Source organism: Tauraco erythrolophus, chromosome 7 (genome assembly GCF_009769465.1).
Source record: "Tauraco erythrolophus isolate bTauEry1 chromosome 7, bTauEry1.pri, whole genome shotgun sequence".
NCBI lineage: Eukaryota > Metazoa > Chordata > Aves > Musophagiformes > Musophagidae > Tauraco > Tauraco erythrolophus.
Genome location: NC_141471.1, coordinates 5,223,552 through 5,246,305, shown reverse-complemented (window position 1 = coordinate 5,246,305; position 22,754 = coordinate 5,223,552). Strand labels below are relative to the sequence as shown.

The following is a 22,754-nucleotide window of genomic DNA, read 5'->3' as shown; positions in this document are numbered from 1 at the left end:
GGGAGTGGAAAACTTAACGGGCTCAGAAGTGGGAGTTTCAGTGACCTTTAGCTAAAGTAATACTAAAAACATTTAAAGAGAAGTGTGAGTAAATGGGAACCATGTGGGGAGAAAGAATTAAAAGGAAGAAGGGTTCCTCCCTCTGTGGCAGAAGGGGATGTTCTCAATACCCAAGCATGATGAAACACACAGGTTCGTAATTTTCCAAGGAGTCCAGGGAAAGTTGGCTCTTCTGCCTTTCATGTCAGGCACTGAAAAAGGAGCCCAGGGAATGCCGGCCTGTTCACTAATTCTTGTTTTTATTATGTGTCAATGTCCGTTTTAATGTCAAACAAATAAACAAGGCAAGACCAAAGCTGCTTTTTAAGGCATGAACACTCTAGTGGTAATTTGAGGCACACTGTGGTGTGCAGAGGGCTTTGGCCTAACAGTGACCAGAGCTGCTCTGCCATTTAAACCCAACTGTTTTGCAGAGCCTCGTTCTGTGGGTGAGGGTAAGCTTATCACAGCAGTAAAAGTAATAGCACGTAATGAGATTATGTATGACTGTTTTCTATAAAGTTCTATGAGCTTTTTGCCTGCTAAAATTCCAGTCCAGATTAAAACAACTGAAGCAGATGAAAATACAGGCTCAACTGATGGCACATCTGCATCCAACCCATTACCTTGACATTTCTCCTACATTGTCTTGCTTAAATTAAATACAGGTCTTCATACTTCCCATCGTAGGTTCCTCGCCCCTTGATCTGTAGCTTGCAAGGCTTCTCTCCCAGCATTCCAGTAATGGTCACAATAGTTTCATATTCAATGTCACTCCTAAAATGGAGAGTGAGAATACACTTCAGTTACAGCTGGATGCAATTTCTGTTTTTAAGGATGAGATGAGTTACTTTGCGGAGGAAAAAGGGGAGAATGGTGCTCCATGACATAAACTGCTCCTAGTGACAAGCACTGGTCTGTAACATTAGTGGCGAGAGTGCAGGTAGCAATCTCACTTCGTAGTGTCGTGTCTCACAGCGACAGAGAGGATGTTTGAAAAGAACAGTCCAGTCTGTACCTGAAGTAAGGACATTGGATTATTAACTTCATGTTTGAAAGAAGAACCTGAGTATCTTCCTGCTTGGGAAATTCTATTTCAGTTAAATACATAAAACGAAGCTCTGCTGGGAGCTGGTGTTTGGGAGCGAAAGCCTGTGCTGCCTTGATGTGAAAATTCATCCCGGTGACAGAAACAGTTTGAAACAGAAAAGTTTCTGCCAACTCCCCTAAGATGAGGGGTGGCCAAAGGAGTCCAGGTTGTAAGTGAACATGAAAAAGCTCACAGCAAGTGTGACTTAGCACTAAGTGGGAGCCTTACAGTGTAATTTGCCTAAGGCTGATGCTACCCAAAGCTCCAGAGACTGTTCATCTGAAGGATTCTCTGCATCCAAGAGGTGGCTGTTGTAAGGGCCCGAGGCAAGAGCCTCTTCTGCCAGACTTTTATTTTTTCCTTCTCATACAGAATTCCCCTGCAGGAAGACCACTGATTAAAAGGGAGGTGAATTATTAAAATCACCTCACACCTTGCATATAATTAATTTACTAATGCCATGCTGGTCCTGAGCTCTGCTGTGTTGGGAGTTCTTCACCTAGAGCAGAACAGAGGAGCTTTGTTTTCTGGTACTTGCAGGCATGCTGATCAGCATGGTGTTGCCAGACAACACACAGCCCCTCAGGCATATTCAGAAGCACTCTAGAAAAATTAGGTAGTCAGGAGCCTGGGGAAACCTTTGGTCCACCACACTGCTTAAAGCAGCTCCTCAAGGCTCTGTCCCACTGCGATTTCAGTAGCTCCAGCGATGGAGATCTCACAGTGTGTTCCAGGGAGATCAACGTTCCGACAGTGACTCAGGTCACCTGTAGTTTGCTTCTTGAAACATCCCCATCAGCAGCGTTCAGTTCACTGGAACCACTGGGATGACAGACTTGTCTTTTAAACTTTCTGCCACCATGTGATAACTTCTAAGGAAATAATTTGTAATGGAAGTGGAATTTTCTTACAGGAGTTGCATCTCCTTAGTCAGAGCAAAGAAAGTAAAGTCTTTGGTGCACTGCCTCCGCCATTCACAACTAATTCTGAGCCTCGACAAAGGTTATGATAAGATGTCCATAAACATAATCAGAACAATATTAGATGTTTATAGGACAAAGAAAGTAATTTTCATCTCTCTTCTGCACTTTGCTGTCATTTGCCTGCAGCTCACATTATCTTTGTTGTGTAGAAAACCTTCAGACTAGAGGCAACAAAAATAGTTATTTTTTTTCTTTCTCATTAAACATCAACATGACTGTAACACTAAACATTGCACCAAGCTAAGCAAGGGTAAAACAAATTGTACCACTGCATTAGAACAGTGTGTTGCTCTGTTTGCTTCATCAGGAGGAGCTTTGAATGCATGTGGGGAAGTAAAGGACTTCAAAAAGTGTATTTTAGAGAGAAGCCACAAAAACTGTAATGACAGATCCGTGAGACTGACTGCAAAAGACATTGCACTTTCCTGCATGACAGACAGATGCTTTCCTGGAATTCTGAACTACTCTAGGCACACTTCTTCTTCTGTCCTAATAAAGTCCTGAGTGCTCAGCTGTGGAATCAGCCTCTGCACTGAATTACAGGCCTAAGATTTGCCCTCTGTTGAAGAAAGGGATTTTATCCAGCAGTATGTAGTCAGTGTGTCATGTTGGAACAGCATGATACTGAGTGGATAAATCTAGAGTCTGAAATTCTGGATGCTAAATCCAAAAGAAATCCCATATATGGGAGCAGTGTAGGGAACATGGTTATATGGAAAAAATGTCAGCTGTAAGCCCAGGACTGGCAAGTATAAGAAGCAAAATGGGCAGCCTGGGAAGACAAGAACACAAGGACAGTGCAGAATTGCTCTTTGCTTTCAGTGACTACTCACACCGTCAGTCTGGGCTTGACAGGGAGTAACGGTGAGATTTCAGCACTGTTAACTGTACCTTGCAGTAAAGCTGATCCGCAAAATCTCTTTGGTAGGTGGGTCCCCTTCACGTGCCTCCAAAACACCATAAACAGGGGAGACAGAAAATACTTGTGGGTCGTTCCGCCTTTCCTGTTCATCTGCAATGCAAGGGGCAAATATCAAACAAAGCAATGCAAGACCCTTGGTATGAGTTTATACAGCACGTAGCACTCAGAACGACGTGCCTCCTTGCTACCCAACTAATAAATCATGTCTCGTGCCGTCAGAGGCATGAGGCCAGTTTCTGTTCTCATCCTCTGATCCAGGAGAGTGATTACTGGCCTCCATTTCAAAGTAATAAAGCTCTGATCTTCTCTCCTTTGAAGCTCATCTGTCGTTAACATCATTAGGCACGAGCTCAAACTGAATTTATGAGGAGCTATTGTTTCTTGTTGCCTCTTAGGATTTTATTATAAATAAGCGAAGCATGTCCACTACTTGTGAGGGCTGCGGGATTCAATCTTTTGGTTAAATCTGGAGTAACTACTGAAATCAGTAGACAGACATTGATGTCAAAAAAAGAAAAAAAAGAAAAAACCCACGTAAGTGAGAACAGAAACAGACCCAACATGTTTGCAGCCAACATCATCATATGTCAGCTATATATTGAGTGAGTGCATGCAGTCTTACTAAATAAAAACACTGAATAGTGAAACTCTATAACAAGGAAATCCAATTTCAAAACCAGAATACCCAGCAAAGCAGTCCAGTAACTTCTGCAGCCACTCCTGTTACACAGGAAGACATGTTCAGTCTTGGTCTGTGCCACAAAGCAGGTCTTGAAATCAACCGTGTCACAAGAGAGCTCCAGAACTGGAATGGTGAGATATGCAGTCACTGGGATCAGCTGCAAAACAGAGGAAAGGGAAAGGAGAGAAAAAAAACCACCTTATTTTTGTAGAGCTTTAATAATACCTACTACAGCTGGAGCATTCTTGAGCTCCAGCACTGGATCAAGAGTCGTTCTGTGCTCTTTTGTAATAGAGTCAGTTCCCCATTGTACAGCTTTGAGCAGATTAAGTTGTTGCTTGTTGTACTGCTTTGGGATAGGTTTTCGAGCCAGACACTGTGGTCTTAATGAAGTGACACAGAGTGAACGTTCTCATTTGTTATTGGGGTTTTCTGTGGAGATGCAGACATTACAGCATCTTGTCATCCCGTAGGATTGTGTATGGCCCACTGTGAGTCATTCAGCTTGTGCACATTGCCCAAGATTATTATTAAATTGACTGTGTCTTAGATATGGTGTTGGGATCTTACATAGATCAGTCTTCAGAAATACCTGGTATGAAAAAAACATAAATGCCTGCAGTGTACTGGAACTGCTGAAGACTTAGAAGGGTGTTCAAAGCTTTCCATCTGGAAGAGATTGGTCTTTAAATGTGTGGGCTGTGACCACACTCTGTGAGTTAAAGACAGACTTGGGAGACTTTCAAGAAGCCCTGGGGTACTGCAGGAGGCAATGTTTGGTGACTCAGTCGCAGACAGTCCTGACCCCATGTCTCAGAAGGATGTCAGGAGTCACACTGTGGTTGGGCGTGCAGCCCTTCGGTCGAGCCGTACCATCCTGGCTGTCGTGCTGTGCCAGGAGGTGGCGGGGTACCAGCACCGGGGCACTGACCCAAACCCGCCCTCTCCATCTGGGAGTCACCTGCAGGCTCACTAGAGAGCTCTCTCCTTTAGCAAATCTGTGGTCGTTCACTTTAACTGGGTGACAAATTACTCCAGGGGTGGCTAGTAAAAGCTGAGTAAATCCTAAGCACGTGCATTCCGAGTCAGAGGTGCTGACAAAACATAGTCCTTTCTCAGAGCCCAGAGATCTCGTTCTGGTCTCACCTGGGTAGTGTGGTTACTGTGTTCTATGACCAGATTTTGATTAAATTTCAGCTTTCTCTCTCCATTGTCAAACTGAAGCACTTGGAATCCAGGAAGCAGCTGGGTATCTGGCAAATGTTGATATGTAAGTAACTCCAGAGTTGTGTGGAATGACACTTTCACCTGTGGGAAGAGGAATTCAGATGACCATCACATAAGAAGACACTGTGTGCAGGAAATCCAAAGTAAACACTGCTCAGAAGCCCAAGCGCACATTTTCCCATTGGAACCCAAAGGTGTCATGCCAGCAATCAAATTCCCACTGGAACAGAGCATTATAATTAAAAAACATAGCTATTTCCTACGAATCCAGCACACAGAGAGGGAGCGTAAAGGTGAACAGCTTATCTCTGAACCACAGGGGAGAAAGTCTCTAGGGAGACAAAGGTTCTAAATTCCTGAGGTAACAAATACCCCATTCCCAAAGCTGCCTTAAACATATAAGTCTTTCTAACTGCACGTGTGTTACTCTGTCAAAACAAACACTGAAAAATGAGAAGCACACTTCAACAATGCAACTGTTACTCATTCTTTGCACCCTAGCTAATTCTTGACTCCAGGACTTTTGGTTTCCTTTGATGTCATTGTAGACACCCAAAACAAACCAAATTTTTCTCCGTTTCCACTGCCTGCATCTAATTTAAGGAAACGAGGGACTGCAGTCTTTGGGAATCTTTTAATTTGTCCAGCATATATATGGCTATTGATTTAGGTGAGCTGCAAAAACCACAGGGTTTTCTGCAGGAGTTTGCAAGAGGTCAGAGTTGATGAGAAAAGCGCATCAGGGCCACTGTAGAAAAATGTTTTGTTCCCACAATATTGCAGGGAAAATGGCAGTAATTAGCATTTGCTAATATACCACTATTTCCCCTGAAATTGGGACATTCCTATACTGATGTGTTTTTCTTGTGGTTCATCTGGGCCACGCTAACACACCAATTACTAAACTATCTCCTCTGGCACAGGATTGTTATTTTTGAGCCTACCAGCATGTTTTGCTGTGGATAAAGTACAAGTTGTGGTTGCCGCTCTTTTTCCTCCTTCTTGCTGTGGGATGTTTTGGTGCTCTTGTTGGGATCTGTGCTGGACAGGCTGAAGGGCGCAAACAGAAGGAGCCTGAAGTACAGAGGAACCTTAGTGCAATTGATGAGTTTCAAATTCTGAGTCATTACCGAATCTGTCAAAACCTGGTGGAGAAACGATTCAAAATTGGTTAGTTTTAACTCCCTTGAGAGGTTTGTGCGAGTCTGTCTTGGTCATTCAGCACCACCAGGGATCTGAATGACTTTACCCCAAAAAAACTCAGTATTTTTCTACTTGTGTTTTTCAAAATTTCTTGAGTAAAAAAAAAAAAACCAAAATACAAATAATGTAATAAAGTTAAAAAGTCTTTGAATTCTGAGGGTCACAGGAACTGACCACACCGCTCTAGATGACTCATTTGCTATCAGACCTTCATGTCCTGAAAATAAGCACTTACTTTTCTACTTACAAACTCCTCTACAGAGGAAGAGACAAACGTATAAAATAGGCATTGTCTGAGCTCAGCTTCGTTTATTCCTGGCTAGTAAGTACATGTCGTTCTTCTGTTTTCCCTATCTTGTTATGTGCAGTATAGAAAATTGCAACATGAGGTTACTGGTGATAAAGATGCATTTTAAAATCCCTGTGCAAACAGCTCTGAATTCTCACAGCAGCACAAACCAGCTGAATACACTGGTGTGTGAAACACTTACTCGTAACGGAGGCTGATCTGGTATGAGGTCACTTGCCATTGCATAAAACACCATTCCTCTGTCATGATCCAGGTCTGCTTTTAACCTGAGTGTAAAGAATCAGCTGGTCAGATCCCTGCTCTCCCGGCTGGTTCATCCTGCCACATCCCAGCCCTCGGTGTGATGGAACTTACAGAGCATGCCCCACGGAAGCTTGCAAGTCTATGCGTAATGGTGGAGCTCCGTAGCCATGCCAGCGATGCACTTTGTTAGGCACTGCCTTTGCAAGCTGACAACAAAACAAAAGCAGAAATTATGTATAAAATGGCAGCGTTAAAACCTGAAACCCCACTTTTAGCCCAAGAGTTTTACCCCAAAAAGGGATTCTGCTTGGCAATGTGTTGCCTGTTTGTAAGACATGATGGCAATGTGCAAGGAACACCAGAAGCTGGACTCTGGATGGCTGTGGTTAATAGACACAGATGTTTCTTCCTCCAGGAGTCAGGGACATTAGGGATGTTTTTGTTAAATATTCTGGTATCATTCATTCATTGTACTTTGCACCTTTGCAATGGTTCAGGGCAGAGGAATTAATAAAACACTATTCAAGCCTCACGTTAGCTTGTGAGCTGCACTTGCAGTTGTTAAGAGGAAGTTTCCCAGAGGAGAGAGATGCTGTCCAAATTCACACAGGAAGGTAGATGCAGAGCCAGGAGCAGAACTCGGCAGTCCCGAGTCTCAGTCCCATTGTTAACTACTGTTATCACTAAAACCTGATGTCGTGATGGCATTACAAACCCCGTGCTTTTGTCCGGGGTCTGCTGCACCGGGCAGTGCCAGAAGACGGTGACCCCGGAACGCTTCCAAGCTAGAAGGCAAACGCAACAGATGGACAACCCTAGTTAGGGCAGGATGTACAGGGCTGTTTATACAGACTGGTCAGACACACAGCAGCTGTATACAAATTCCAGGAAGGGAAACGAATATTTTCTAGTCATCTTTAGCGTTGCTGTGTAGTCAGCTTAGCTCACCTTGTCGTCTAGGCTCATGAAACCCAGCACAAAGCCTTCACACTGCACTTCAGTCGCGGCCTCTGGCAAGACCCAGGGGGCGAAGGAGATGCAAACGGAGATGCTGCCACCTCCTGGAACCACCTGCAGTCGGGAGACAACTGTTGGGAGCTGCCTGGGATTGCACCAGCGTCCTCAGCGCTCAGCTGCTAAAGCTGAGTTGCACAAGCAGCACGAAGTCTCCTGGGGACGGGCTACGCTCCGGCTTGCGCTAACATGACAACGTGCGACAACAAAACGGACTTAGTTTTTTCAGCTGCGAACATCGGAGCATCAGCAGAGTTTAAGCGCAGTGGCAGACCAACTCCCCAAGCACACAAACATACGTACATACCTGCGTGTTTGTTTCTTTTTGAAAATACCCAATTCTGCCCAGTTCTACCCGCTCTTACTCCGTGGCTAACTCAGACAATTCTCCCACAACTGACAGTGTTCACAGATACAAGAAATCGTTTTTGAAGGCTTACAGATGTTAATTAAGAGTATTTTACAGTTTGGTTTACTCTTGGCTATTTTTTTTTTTTTTAATTTTACATGACAGCAGGGAATGTAAGCAGACACACTAGCCAGCTACAGTGGATTTCCTGGGATTTACAGGTTGAATAGACTCTGCTTTCTTTAGGTGCATTACACACGTTATGGTTAAATCCTGCGATTGCTGCAGAAAAACCTTTGCATCTCTCTACAGAGCCAAGTCACATCTAGCCGAGTTTGCAGTATGTACATTGTCAGGCTAGTGCTGTGCAGATACAAACTCCCCCATTTCCTGTGAACACGGGGTGGGATGTGTGGTCCTGCTGGACCTACGTTCAGGAGAAGCAAAATTCACTCAGCTCTCCTCGCACTGCGTTCCCCTGCTCAGAGTGGCGAGGAGCATAAGAAAGCTCTGCCTAAGGTCTAGCACGGCCAGAGCAGAGCTAGTAAGCGCCGTCATGTCCCACCACACTGCAAGGTCTGTGCATTGTGATCTCTGAGAGCTTAGTTGCTCAGATGTGGACTTAAGCCAGGTCTGGCCAGCTGTGCTGCACAACATCTGAGCCAACAGACCTTCCTGGAGCAATAGTAGAAACATGGAGAGCACTTCTGCAGAGGAATACCTGAATGACTCCATAGGCATCAACTCTATTCCATATGGGCAGAGCTCACTGCTGGGTATGCCCGATACAGGCTGTCTCCACAATGAGGCACTTGTTTATTGGAGCTAGCTCAGCCTCAGTCACTCCAGAGCTGCCTGTAGACTTCATTTCTTTGTAATTATTCACTTCATTTCTGTAATTATTTATGTAATCTTTATCTCATTCCAAATTGTAACTGAAATCCTTTGGCAAAAAAACTTCCTAATATTTAAGAATCAAAATTGACACACTGATGTTTTGGGCAACCCTGTCACTCATAGTTAGATCTTTCCAGCACTGCCTTTGCTTTATCTTATTCCTTAGGAATTGTGACCCCGTGGCCCCTATTTGCACCAGTTACTTTCGAAGTACTGTGGGTTACAGACGTTTATCCAAGAGAGTTGTCTACAGAGGATCCCTTTTCCACTAGTCTCCTTTCCAGGTCTGCCACATCCACTTAGCAAATCTACCCCAGTTAAATAACATGCTTGCAAAGCTTCAGGCTGGATGCCTCCCACCTAGTGCCGCACGTTTCACTGAGACAACCCAAGTGAGAAGACTAGAGATGCCACTCTAGAGAGACTAGTACAACTGTACACCTAATTCCAGTCATCAGTTAACTTCTCAAACATAGGTGAGACACTTCCTTTTTCTGTTGACTTTGCAAACTCTTCTCATGGTCATCTTCAACATCCTAAAGCTTCCCAGCCTACTGTTTCATTGTTTAATAGTCTCAACACCAAACCAAAGTTACCTTCTCCTCCTTCTCTGTCTCCTCCAACCTACAGAAAATACGCTAAATCTAAGCACAAAGAAAACATAAAATCTTACTATCTGTCTCGGAGTAATGGAGTAGGGGTTGTCTGCAGGAACCCCTTCATGAGGTCGTATAAGTACAGAGACGATTTTCTGTATTGTAGGCTCCTGAGTGATAATTTCATCCTCTTTGCTGTCTAAGTCTGAAGGCTGCAGGGACACAAGGGTGGGGAATGGTTAAAACTGTTACGCTGCACAGGAGGAATGCAAGCAAAGTGTACAGGGAACTGCTTTGCTAGTCAGTAAGTATGGCCAGCTCCAGTTTCTTTCATTCTGGCACAAAAGCTGGACATGTGGATGTGTCCTAGACAAGAATTTTTTCATGCGTAGGTTTGCTCTCCTGAAACTGCTCCTGAACCCCCTGGAAAACGTGCATGCTTGGGTCCTGTTCTGCCAAGAGACACACTCAACTGTAACATCTCTGGCCCATTATACAAACCAGCACTCTATGGCAATAACTTTCCTTTGTAACACAGGAAAGTTTAGAAGTATATTCAAAACATCTATGCCTTCTGAGCTGAAACAGCAAAAAGGTGATTTTAACATCTTTTCTGTAAAGCTTTTGCCAGAGAAATATACATATCCTGTATGGTGCCTTCTCCTGGTCACTCCCAGCCCTTGAAGACAGTAGATTGCCATATTGTGATCAAATTTAATGAGTAATAGGTGTTACCATGTTCTAACACAATGGCCAATCTGAAGTTTGGCACTGGGATAAATACCTCGAGCTGCAATTTGACCTTCTCAGGTTAGATTCTGGTCCCTAACTACAGCAAACGGACACCATAACACACCCATGAGAAAAGCAGACCCAGATTGGGGAGTTTAAGTTATCCTAGCACTTCCATGTGAAAATAGCATTAGTTTTTCAATGACAGTATTTTAAGAAGTATCTGATCAGCTTCTTTCACAAGTTTAAGAAAAGGAGAAGCTGAAGAGTTACTTGCTTATAGCTCCTTCTGGAAACTGATTGCTGATACCAACAGCCACCTACCCATATGTCGCTTTTTTGGCCGTGAGAGGAACTGACATTTTCTTTTAACAATCCAGCTCTTAGTTACAAGTTGTATTGCGTGTTATTGTTTTCAACCTTTCATGCCAAGAAACCCATCATGTATTTCAGCAGCAGTATAAAAACCAGACTAACAGCTGACCTCAACTGTGGTTTGCGAAGCTGGACAAATGCTTCCGTAGGGAACGGCGGTTTGATCCAACTTTAACGCGATCTCTGACTCGGAGTTGCTACCAATCGATGCAGTCTCATTTTCATCCGTGTCCTTAGGAGGAAAAGGGTCTCCAAAGAACATCAACAGGTCCACTAGCTTTTTATCATCTTTCTCGTGATTGTAAATTTCCCAGTCCAGGCGGATGTCTGAATTGAAAAGGAGAAAGGACAATTACTTCATTGAGAAGGCTCAGAGCTTGTTGGTACCGGAGAACAAGATCAAGTAACGGATTTGTGTCTAGCAACTGGATTTGTATTAATGCACATCTTAAGCTTTCTATATTTGTTGTAAACTAAAATTATTTCAGACCACGTGTGCTATGTCCTTATTATAGCTTGTCCACTCTCTAGGTCCTAAACTATACTTTTATTAACATTAAGATAAATTCTGAGTATTTTGTTTGTTAAGCAAATGTTTTTGGTGGCATTCAAGAAAAAAAAAAAGTGATTGACTTTTGCTCTGAAGAGCTTAAAAATCTCACTCTAAACAGAGCAAGACTAAGCAGAGAAGAGCCAGATGATGCCACTACGAAGCAGGTAGCACATCTGATCGACTGGAGTTAGTGATGTGAGAGATTCACAAAAACAAGACAGAAAAATCCTGAATTCCCATCATTTCACCGAGTGAAAACCCAGACACATCAGGATAGGATGTGCTGTTTCATTGAGTCAGTTACACATATTCTGCTACACTGTGGCTGGAGTTTGCCTGCTTTACTGTCATGGAAAACAAACTAATAATCACAGCAGTAATGCCATCATGATAAATACTACTGTGCATGTAGAGACCTGACATGTGTTATTGCTCTGTACTAGTCAAGTTAGAAAACAGCTTAGACACTCTTTTATACACTAGTATTATTTTTACAAAACCATCTTGATTAGGAAACAAGTAGGCCTGTTAATTAAGATGGTAATGGGTTCTTCTGGTTTTATTATCATAAGGACACACACAATGCAAGTGTCCACGTTTGCTGTACAGAAGTCATTCTTACCAAAAGGAGTGGGATTGTTGAGCCGGACCCTCCGTAAAACAGGACACCCTCCAGAGACGTGAGTGCCAAACCTGAGGGGGGAACCTCGCTGTCAGTACAGGCAGAAAATAAGTGAATGTGTGAAACGATTTTCCACTAAACATTTGTTTAAAACCAGAAACATACCTGGCTGCACTGGCAGCGTGTTAGGAGCAGCTGTCAGGTAAAGTATGGGCTATGCTGTGAAGTACAATATTGTTTTTATTTAATCAGTCTCTTTTTTCCCCAGTTTTCTTAGTTGTCACAGACATTTCTGGGTAAACATGTGAAGTCGGCTTTTGTGAAAGACTCTGGCCGCTGCAGCAAATGGCCACACAGCAGTGGAGTGACCCATGTCAGACACAGATTTCCAGGTGCAAAAGAGCGTTTTTATGGTGGATAGCTAAATCAGTTTTCTATGTCCCAGCTCAGAGCTGACATTGCAAACGCTCTTGGCTGCAGTTTGACACACGATGCTAACTCCTGTGAAGTCAGAAAGAAGCAGCCATGCTGTATAGCAGCTGCCAAGTGTGCAGTGCACCAGTCCTCATAAACCAGCTCTCACCCCTTACTCAGATGTGCAGATGCAACTCAGGGCTTAAACCTTCCCCTGCCCCTGTTTTTCTTTGGAGCTTCATTTCTTCTGGTCCAGGCAAAGGGACAGGGAGAAATGAACTGCAGGTGACAATGAGAACTGCCACCATGTACCAGTTCTCATGTCCACAGAACCAGATGAGGCTGAAATGGGTGAACTTCTATGACTGTAAGCCCGGAATGGTGATTGCTGGTAAACCTGAGAAGGTTTGTATGCAGATTCTTTTCTAATCACACTGACAGAGACAAATGTATGGGTGTTAGAGAGGCAGATACTTGACAGTCACTTTGCTGACCTTCTCATTATATCATAAAAAGATGGGAACAAGTGTATATGTTGTTATAGTCCAATGATATTTAATTGTCTGACTTCTCTGACAGTGTTTTGGGCTATACCTGATAATGGGTTGCTCTGTTTGCGGTCCTGTCATCTGCAGGAAGATCGGACAGCCTTTCACAGTCATTTGCATAGGAATTAATTTAGGTTGCAAGTCTCCCACCTATTAAAAATGAATTTTTGCTATTAAAATCAAGATAAAACTCTAGTTCTCTGGGTTACAAAATTCTCTTTCAAAAACTGACTGGTTTTTCAAATATTTTTGACTAGTTTCTATTGACAGAGCCTAATTCATATGCTAACAAAAGCTTTTTTCAGCAGGAGAATGCAATACTTCGTACGTTCATGAGCTTCCCTGCAGCTTTTCCATACGACACAATATATTGTATTGGTAGAGCAGAGTATTGCACTGGCCAGCTACCAAACAGATTTTATAAATCAAAACCGCTTCAATCATTTTAAAGGCGCATGAAAACCCCCCAAGGGATAAACATGTTACCCCAAAACTAAACCATGCACTGTAAGAGCAAACAGTTGTTCCTTACGTGTCGTTGGAGGTAGTGGTACAGCAATATCTACCCTGAATTTTTACAGAAGTCCTAACAAACTGAAAAAAGTGTTTTTAACAGAAAGGAATCCGGGAAATATAATTTGTGTAAAGTCTGCCAAAGCAATACTTCACTTAAAACTGAAGCCCCACCTACCTTACAGACAAGATCGTCCCGGTACTCTCCCCACATGTTATTATAAGCTGTTATTTCTATGATTAGCTGCTGGAAGGCTTTCAGAGTTCCTGTGGAAGGTTGTATATGGAAAGCTACTCCCTTCCCATGAGACAGCACTGCTGCTGCAAACTCTGAAGGAGCACAGCAAAGAAGCATTTGATGAATTTTGAGGAAATGGAACAAAGTTAGCCTTTCAAAGAATATATAGGACCATATTTTTAGCTGGTGTTAATCAGCCTAACCCCACTGGCTTAAAAAAACCCCTGGGATTATTTACTCAACCCATATTTACACCACTGTACCCAAGCTCCCTTCTGCAGTGAGTCTTAACCTGTGTTTTGAGAGTTAGTTCTTGCAGAGATTATTTCATCGGAGGACTCTCTTCCAACAACCTGATCCAGGACTCTTTGGGACATGCAAGGCACTAATTGGTTACATGAAAACACACCCTCAATTTAGGAAAAATAAGCTAGAATTTGTGCTAACTGGTTATCGCCCTATCAGCAGCTGCCTGTTTACCTCTGTGTGCCCTTCAACACAAAGAATGAATTGCAAAGAGCAAAGCCTTTCCACGTTCTGAGTGGCCTAGCCTTCTAAATCAATAAGCTTCCATGGAATCTGTCAGAACAGCATTTTTCCAATCTTAACTACTATTTCAATAGCTGAAAAGCTCTGTCTTAGTAACAGATACCAAACACTATGGCAAGGTACCAATATGTGCAAGTTTTATTTTGGATACAGAAGACACATCCACACTTTGTAGCACTTCACTCCCATTTCCCCCCTTCCTGGGTCTCATGTGGCTCCAAATATTATTTTTCAGTACAACGCATCAGAAATGATGGATGGGCTGGGCTGGAGCTTTCCACAGTAGGGAGGGTATATAAAAGGGATTGAGGGAGAAAAGCCTGCTGCAATGGTATTGGAAGACTGTGTTGGAGGGAAATACCCAAACATTATGCTTGTCATCCATATTGCGTGCTGGGAGTGAACTATCACCAGAACCATCCATCTTTGTTTCAGACTGTTGGTTTCGAGTGAAAGAAGAGGAAAGAGAGAGAGAAGGAAAGGGGGAGAGAGGGGAAAAAAAAAAGCAAGCAAGGGTGGAAAAGAGAGATTGACCTAATGCTTATGCAATGTGGGCCTTCAAACTCAAGAATGAACCGAGGAGCTAAGTCATTTAACAGTGTAGACTTAGCCAGATGCTCCGAGACTGGAATCATGCGCCTGACTGGCCCATTTAATGCTGAATATGGCAGTCAGTTGTCTTTCGCTTTCTCTCCACTGAGAAGATTAACAGCTATTCTCATACCTGACCATGCTTTCCTGGCTGCATGTTTTGTGACAGGCCCTCTTCTTTTCACCAGGTTGCTTGAGAAGCTTGAAAAAATAAGAAAAATCACGCTGACATTTCTGTGAAATGAGCAGGGCTCCGCTATAGTAACAGCTCTACCTGTCTCCTAAATCAGTAGCCATTATAACTTAAAGAACAACTGCATCCAAAGCATTTTTTGAAAGTAATGTCCTTAAGAGTGAATCAGCTTGAGAGTTGTAAGACTCTGTGTACAATTTAACACAACAGAGTCTTGGCCGGTGTAAACCAGCTTATGCCCATTAGCAACAACAGCATTTTGCCATTTGAATCTTCTGTCCTTGCATTGGACACTATCTGTTTCCGCAGGAAACCTCACCAGCAGGTTTCGTTACCTCAGTCAGAGTAAGAGCTTAAAAAACCCCACCAGAGCACTGCAGAAAGTCCATCCTGTGACAGAGGCAATAGCACTCTATCCTCATTTCAGACTTAATCCAGACTTATGTTAGTATTTGAGCCATTATGCAGAAAAGCAACACTTACGGGCAGATTCCTTGTTCTGGAGTAAGTGAATAGCCAGTAAAATACTCAGCTTCCAGTCTGAATGGAGCGCTGATTCCAGTGTGATTGGTAAGAATTAGCTGACGCTTTACTACGTCTTTGAATGCAACTTCAGATCCGAAGTCCAAAAGAAGATCACACGAGCTTTGTAACATTTGTCTTTCATCACTGTCAGAAAAAGTTACATCAGTATTAAAACATCAGCCTTATTTTCTTATGCCACAGATAATTTTCAGTAGATTTTAAAATGTGCTATATTCAATGTGGTTGTGATGACCAGTGTAAAAGAACCATTATTTTTGTCATCAGCGTTTAGTGCTTTTCATTTTTTCACTTCTATCCACATAGGGATTTATTTTGGGTAGAATTTTTGTCATGTATAATATGCCAAAGTACCAAATTAAAGCCATTTTTACTTATATAAAAATATATAAAGACAAGTGTATTCCAAAAGAGACTAATCATGCTGCATATCAGAAAAATAAAATAAATATCTGTCAGATATATCAAGTCAAAGAGAAGTATATTCATCTTTCTTTAACATCATGTCTCACAGTGCAACAACAAAACTTAATAGTTCAAAATACAGAATCTTGGGTATAATTCTGTAATTCTAAATTCACATCTACGAGTTGAATTTGCAAATTCTTGGCATTCCAGTAAATGGTTGTTACTCACAAACTTGTGAGAGACTGCAAAGGTCCCACACTTTGAGACCTTTTTCAATTTTGGGACAATTTTTCACACTCTCTCTATGTGAAAGTGTCAAGACAACTTGCAGGTTGCAAGTGCCAGGAGCAGGAACTGACACAACACATGAACATGAGTTTTACTAATGTGCAGTTAACTTCACACCAATTTATTATTCACAAATAATGAATTCACACTGGTTAATTTAATTTGTTCCAGCTAAACAATGATGGGAGAGGAGGAGTGCTCTTCTCCAGTCTTCTCTTGGGCTTATGAAGATGCTGAATCTGACTAGGGTGTAAATCCAGTACCTTTTCTTCACATAAGCACCTTCAGTGAATTGTCCCAGCACATTTTACCATCCTTGCTGCCTACAGCAGCAGGAGGAATTAAGTTTACATAGATAAGTGTTTTTTCCTCCCCCACCCTCCGTTGTATTTTTGTTTTGGGAAGAAGTAATTTTTGTTTAGTTCAGAGGTAAACCCTTGATTTACCTGGCAACTCCACTGTCACAAGGTACCGAGTAGGAGACGTGCAATCCTTTCACTTCTCCAGAAATGCTCAGAAAAAGAGGCTCAATCATGTCTTCTATGCTACAGGAAAGGGCAAGGTCTTTCAGCTTACCCTGAAAGGAGAAGAGTCAAGGTTCCTCGTCAATGAAGCAAACATCACAGAGGAAAGGCAGCCTCATTAAGAAATATACTTAGAAAACATGTATAAACCTTACTGGACTAAAACCAGAACTACAGCAGACTTTTGAAAAGTTCCACTGAATTATTTTAAGTGCATTCTCTGCCAGCATCAGATGTGCTTAGAAGGCAGTACCAAAGTAAACATTTGTGGCTGTTTCTTGGCTTTGTACTCACTTCAGTCTACAAGCCTAAAACTGCTCTATTGGCGATTTTTGACACACTTTCTATACTGCAAATGTTGCAGCTCTAAGCGTTAATCACTTCTAGTCATGCTTAAATAATCTTCCAAACCCAAGTTTTTATTTCTACCTGGGTTTAAAGCAGGACTTGTGGGATGAATTACGTGGTCCAATTACACCAATACTCTGGCTAGTTCAACACTACTATTCTTTATTGCCTTATCAGTACACAGATCAGTGCATCCTGCATAAAATAATAGACTGGGATTCAGCTCCAGATTCAGATTTCTAAATTAAACTGTCTAACTGTGAGCCTGTACTGGGTTTTCATGGCAAGGTTTTGGTAGCAAGGAGGGCTACAGGGGTGGCTTCTGTAAGAAGCTGCTTCCCCTATGTCCAACAGAGCCAATGCCAGTCAGCTCCAAGACGGATCTGCTGCTGGCCAAGGCCAAGCCCTTCAGCAACAGCAGTAGCACCTCTGGGATAACAGATTTAAGAAGAGAGAAGAAAAACACCTGTGCGACTGCAGACGAAGAGAGGAGTGAGAATATGAGAGCAACAACTCTGCAGCCACCAAGATCAGTGAAGGAGGGGTTACCTCTAAAGCAACGCAATTTCAGAGATAATGTATGGAAAAAAAAAAGAGCATTATATTTTGTTTATGAAATTTCTTCCTTTTGCCAGATGGAGGTGAGATGAGAATGCCAGTGTTTTTGTTTTTTGTCAGTTTTCAGACTTACTGTGATATTAGTTGATAGCTCTATGGAGAATTCTTTTTCTTCATTTGGACCCAAGGTACCACTGGCGGGGGAGACGACTGCAGAGCAGAAAGCTGCCTGACTTCCAATGAGCTGCCCAACAGAAAGGACAGACATTCAGTTAACTCTCTTAATTCATTAACACCGACTCTTTCAGACTTTCTCTTCAAATCAAAGAGGACTATAAAACCAGAGTTATTCTAAGGTTTAGGACACTTTCAGGTAGCAACACATAGAGTTTGTTGAGATGAGGCTTGCTTTATAGTGCCCCTGTGATTGGTAAGATCCTCATGTTACATTTATTCCAAATATTTCAGGTGCCCACTGAGGCATTTGGGCTGGGAGCAGAGTCACTGTCATCCCTTCCACGGTTACAAGCCTTTCCAGGGTTAAGTCAACCTATCTGACATTGGACCAGAATCCTATAGGTGCCGTATCTCCCTTCACTGACTACAAGAGGTGGCCTGCACAGACAACCCTAGTGTTGGCACCTTCCCTAACAGACTAAATGCACATAGCATGACTCCAGGAGTTCTACTCAGTAGCTCACATACGAACATCAGATACCATTTAAAATGATATGGATGTCCCTCCTAGGCTCCAGCTGTTCCAAAACATTTTCCTGTAGGTCCTATATCATCCACATGCTCAGTGAGGATATCCTGGGCACCTAAAGGCATCTTGGATGGCACTGAATGCTTTTATGTAGGCAACTGAGCTGCACCCTGGATGTCAGACCACAGCACTGACATCAGGACTCAGCTTACAGGCTAATTAACCTACCTGTATGCATAGTGGGCATCAACACTACTACTGTAGCCAACAGACATCCAGTTAGTATGCACGAGAGAGCATTCTGCAGACCAAAGTAGGTGTCCATTTTAGGGGGAGCTGACTACTTCTCTGAACTCCATTGACTGTATGGATGGTGTAGGAATCCGTTCCCTAACCACAGGCACACAGGGTAGCCACACCATACAAGTGTGGCTGGCTGGTGTGACATGACTTACAAGAGACTGCACTTCTTGACTGATGCCTGGAAGTCAGGAATAACACTCTACAGCATCCAGAATGAGACTAGACATATATATTCTAGTAACTGACTTCCTGCTCAGATTTCCATTGACTGAAAAGGGAGTTCAAACCATAGCTTACATACTGACATTAAATTTAGGAGTCCTAACCTGTGAGCTGAATCCCACTCAAAATGTAAAATTTAAGCAAAAATTAGACACAATTCAAACACATCATTGTTTCTTTGCTCTACTAAATCAAATGGAAATCCTAAACTGCCGCGGTACTTTGTTTAATGCTCTGGTAGCTTACATCCTATTTCCCCTCACATGTCTGCCCACCCATTCTCCTGGGGATGATCCACAGACAGTAAGAGCCTATTAACATCAAGTGGTAGTTAATCTTTTCAAGGCTGGTCTCAAGTTGAAGTCTTGCTCATAAGCCAGTAATCAGGAATCACTACTCAACGGATACATCAGAAAAGCTTTTAAGAGTAGTTGGTATTTTGATAGAAATGGCAATTTCCATCCCTGCTGTATGCTTCATTAGAAGCTCATTTACCTTTCCCCATAAGTATTTTGCTGGCAGCAGTGTCTGGTTAAAAAGTTTGCTGGTTGCTTTGGCAGGAACTCCAGTATAAATTTCAGTGAATACTAGATGACTCGATATCAGGCACGCTTGGGGGGTCTGAACTTCAACAAAAACAGGAAGATGACTGGAAATAAACACACAGATGGTCTATTGTTATCGTTAATGAAATGTGCTAGACATACAACAGCATGCTGGAATGAATGATGATGTTTATTTAGCAATATTAGTGATCGGATAGTTCATTGATAGGTTACAAAACCTCTCTCTGAGTTCCTGTTACATATTTTTGGTTTAGGGGATAAAACTCCTAGAGTGAAGGTCACATGTGAATCCCAGGAAAAAACAAAGCAGAACACCACTTTTCCCCCTTACCTTCCTTCTCCGTTTTCTACCTCTAGTTCTAATACTGTCTGGAGACGCTGGCACAGCAATGATGTGAACTGAACTGACACACTGCATATACCCAAAGGAGGTATTTCTCCAGTAGATGGTTGAATGGTAAAGGGAGATACCTAGGAGCGGAGAGAGGAAGCAGAAATTTCTCTGATGTCTGCAAAAGCAAGTGTAAAACGCTGAAGCCACACACTCTGATTAGGACTTGCCTGTGTCTTGTTTTTCCTCAGACATGTCCTTTCTCTCTGCCCCCGGAGTCCCACCTGGACTTTGCAAAGGAGGCTGGGCTTTGCTTCAATGGGGACAGCTAATAAAAAGGCCATCACCTAAGACAAGGGTAGTCAGAGCCAAGGGCATGACAGGGATTCCTGTGCTTAGAGTCTCTGAGGAGGAATGTGAAGGAGAAGCAGTCGGCACCAGTAGCTGCTGTCTCCTCCCAAGTGCAGGGGCTGAGCAGCAGCTATACAAGGTGCCACAAGGTGGGTAGATTCTTGGGCAGAAGGTCAAGAAAGGAGGGCTGGAGGAGTGGAAAACAGAGAGCACCAGTGTGGGGTGGGGGCTGGAGAGGTTCGGGAAAGGAAAGCTCTTATGCAGGAGGAATGGAGCACTTGATCTTCACTGGGATAGGAATGGGCTCTGGGATGACAAATTCAAGAGGTTAAGTCTAAAATCTCTCTGGGGTTCTGGGAAATGTTGGGAATGGCAGAGGACAAAGGAGTAACAGTGAGAAGTAAGGGCTTGAGGACTGTGAGGACAGGGTCTCCCCCAGGGCATCCCTATCCCCAATCTGGCACTTCTGATTATAACTGTTCTGGGGGAAAATAGACAGATGTACACACACTCTGTACACAACCATTTTGTAAGGTTGCCATAACCACCACTCATAAATCTTTTCTTTTTGCCATCAACTTTCACCCAAAGTTGGTGAGATATCTACATAACACATAGAAAAGAAAACAAAACTCAAGAACTCATGGGAATACAGTACAACTTCTCAAAGCCTTCCATCTCCGGATGGTCAACTGAAAGTTCCTGCTTAACAAGCTCCTCTCTCCATAGAAAAACTAACAATTTGTCCAGAAAAAACAGAATATCTGAACAGCGTTTAGACCAATTTTGCCATGAAACAACTGCACTCAATTCCTTGCATGGGTAATTATGTAAAGAGCCCTATAGGTAGAATTTGGCCTTTCATTATGAGAAAAAGCTCTTACCCCACAGTCTAGATTTCCTCACTTCCCTTTAATGCATAACACCGAGGAGAAATCCAGCTACAAAGCCCACTGTGTGCCATAAATAATAAAAAAAAGCATTTTGACTTTTTTTTTTAAATTTTATTTCAAGAACATGTGATGGTCTGCAGATAGCAAGTCTCACTCAATTCTTTGTGATCAGTATTACCTCCAAGCTGCTTTAGTTAATTCATATGAAACGGTGGAGCGAGCTCTGAAGTCAAAGACTGGAATAGACTGCATTTAACTCATCACAGCCTACATAATAGTAAACAACAATTTGAGTATTCGTTGTGATAAGAAGCCATTTTGGGAGACATTTGTTTAAATATTGTTTAAAGCCAAAAGGCCCAATTAAGTAGACGCTGAGATTCCTGTCTGAGATGCTGATGTGGGTGCATGGGAGGAGTGTTTAGCAGCGCCAGTTCTGATAAAGACTTGCCCCCTTATTTAGATCAGCAGCAGGTGACATCACTGTCATACAGGAAATGCATGTCTCTCTGGATCAGGCTGGCAGGGGATTTGTAATGAATGGAAATGGAGAAAAACTGCAAAGAATCATTTAATCTAAAAGAACTTGTGCACTTCTGGAACTGTGCAGAGCCAGTTTCATAAGAAGTCACAGAAATCAGAACTTTTGATATCTGGAATGAATATTACAACTCCTAAGCATAAGGAAGAAATAGCTAAAGAAGGAGCATAGCCAGCTCTAGCAGTGACTTACCTCTTCATTCCTTTCAGCTAGACAAACCTGGCTTTCTTGCATTCTCCATTGTGCTGCCAGCTGACAGAGGTTTTTAATCTCAAAGGTTCTTAACACACTCTCACCCTGCTTAATCAAACCTAATTGGAGCGATGGAACATCAGTACAAAGAAGTGGACCCTAGGACACCAGGAAACAGATGTCAGAATGGACATTTCTGCCAAAACTGCCTAATTAAGAAGCATATGTTACCCAAGACTATCATTCAATTTCTCAGAGAATAGCAGAAAGCAAATGCATTGCATGTAATACAGAAAAAATCTTATTGTCATGGGAGTATCAACATTGACTCAATAGTTACTAGAGAGCAAAAATACCTCCTGTTTCTAACTGCTTTAGATTTTTAAGGCCTGTAAGAGGCAAAAAGCTTTATATGGACAATAGCCAGGCCCCACAGCTAGTGATCCCGCAGCACTGAGCTCTTCCTTACCTTAAAAGCAGCCTCCACGTGCAGTACAACTGGCTCTGGACAGTGTTCAATTCTACACTGCAGGTTACGGCTGATGCACCCCGGTTTGGTTCCAGTAATTACCAATTCAAATTCACAGCATTTATTCATATCTATAAAATGAAAATCCAGGGTCCTCTCTCACCATTTTGCAAAGAAACCACCTGCTGCAAGCCTGTTACTGTAACTCCTGGAGCCAAAATAAGTCTCCTGCTGGCTCCAGTGGACTGGGGATCAGGTCTTGTTTTGCAGCTTGCATTACAGTGCTCTGTGCCTTTTTCACTCACACCAATTTAAATATTTCTGTCATTAACTGATGCTTGCAAGTCACAGAAACTTTACCTATGACGCCAGTATGAGGTTCAACTTCCAAGATGTCACAAGACATTATGTTTTTCTCCCACGTGTACTTGATCAACGATTTGCTCTTATTCCACATCTAAAACAATCAAAAGCAACGAGACAATTCATGCACTTTAAGCTTTCATAGCAACAAGCCAATTTGCTGAGAGCACTGGTGTACTGCAAACGAGGTATTGCAAGTCTTGACATCACAAACTTTGCAAACTCTAACCATATCCTGATCACCACGAAACACAACTACTAATAT

General features: G+C 42.6%; 1 protein-coding gene across 1 annotated transcript in view; it reads right to left on the bottom strand.

Annotated features, from left to right (window-relative positions):
• Positions 1–692: 692 nt before the first annotated feature.
• Positions 693–22,754, bottom strand: part of DLEC1 (DLEC1 cilia and flagella associated protein) — a 41,363-nt gene continuing 19,301 nt past the window's right edge. The window contains exons 18-39 of the mRNA XM_086614834.1: positions 22,487–22,583; positions 22,127–22,257; positions 21,658–21,816; positions 19,681–19,820; positions 19,279–19,432; positions 17,686–17,796; positions 16,569–16,699; positions 15,367–15,552; positions 14,824–14,891; positions 13,491–13,642; positions 12,846–12,949; positions 11,838–11,908; positions 10,772–10,989; positions 9,633–9,767; positions 7,648–7,770; positions 6,811–6,905; positions 6,638–6,722; positions 5,888–6,088; positions 4,863–5,024; positions 3,720–3,873; positions 3,004–3,124; positions 693–816 (exon numbers count right to left, since the gene is read on the bottom strand). Of these exons, the coding sequence (XP_086470960.1) occupies positions 693–816; positions 3,004–3,124; positions 3,720–3,873; positions 4,863–5,024; positions 5,888–6,088; positions 6,638–6,722; positions 6,811–6,905; positions 7,648–7,770; positions 9,633–9,767; positions 10,772–10,989; positions 11,838–11,908; positions 12,846–12,949; positions 13,491–13,642; positions 14,824–14,891; positions 15,367–15,552; positions 16,569–16,699; positions 17,686–17,796; positions 19,279–19,432; positions 19,681–19,820; positions 21,658–21,816; positions 22,127–22,257; positions 22,487–22,583 (2,922 nt within the window). The remainder of the gene's footprint in view (positions 817–3,003; positions 3,125–3,719; positions 3,874–4,862; positions 5,025–5,887; positions 6,089–6,637; positions 6,723–6,810; positions 6,906–7,647; positions 7,771–9,632; positions 9,768–10,771; positions 10,990–11,837; positions 11,909–12,845; positions 12,950–13,490; positions 13,643–14,823; positions 14,892–15,366; positions 15,553–16,568; positions 16,700–17,685; positions 17,797–19,278; positions 19,433–19,680; positions 19,821–21,657; positions 21,817–22,126; positions 22,258–22,486; positions 22,584–22,754) is intronic.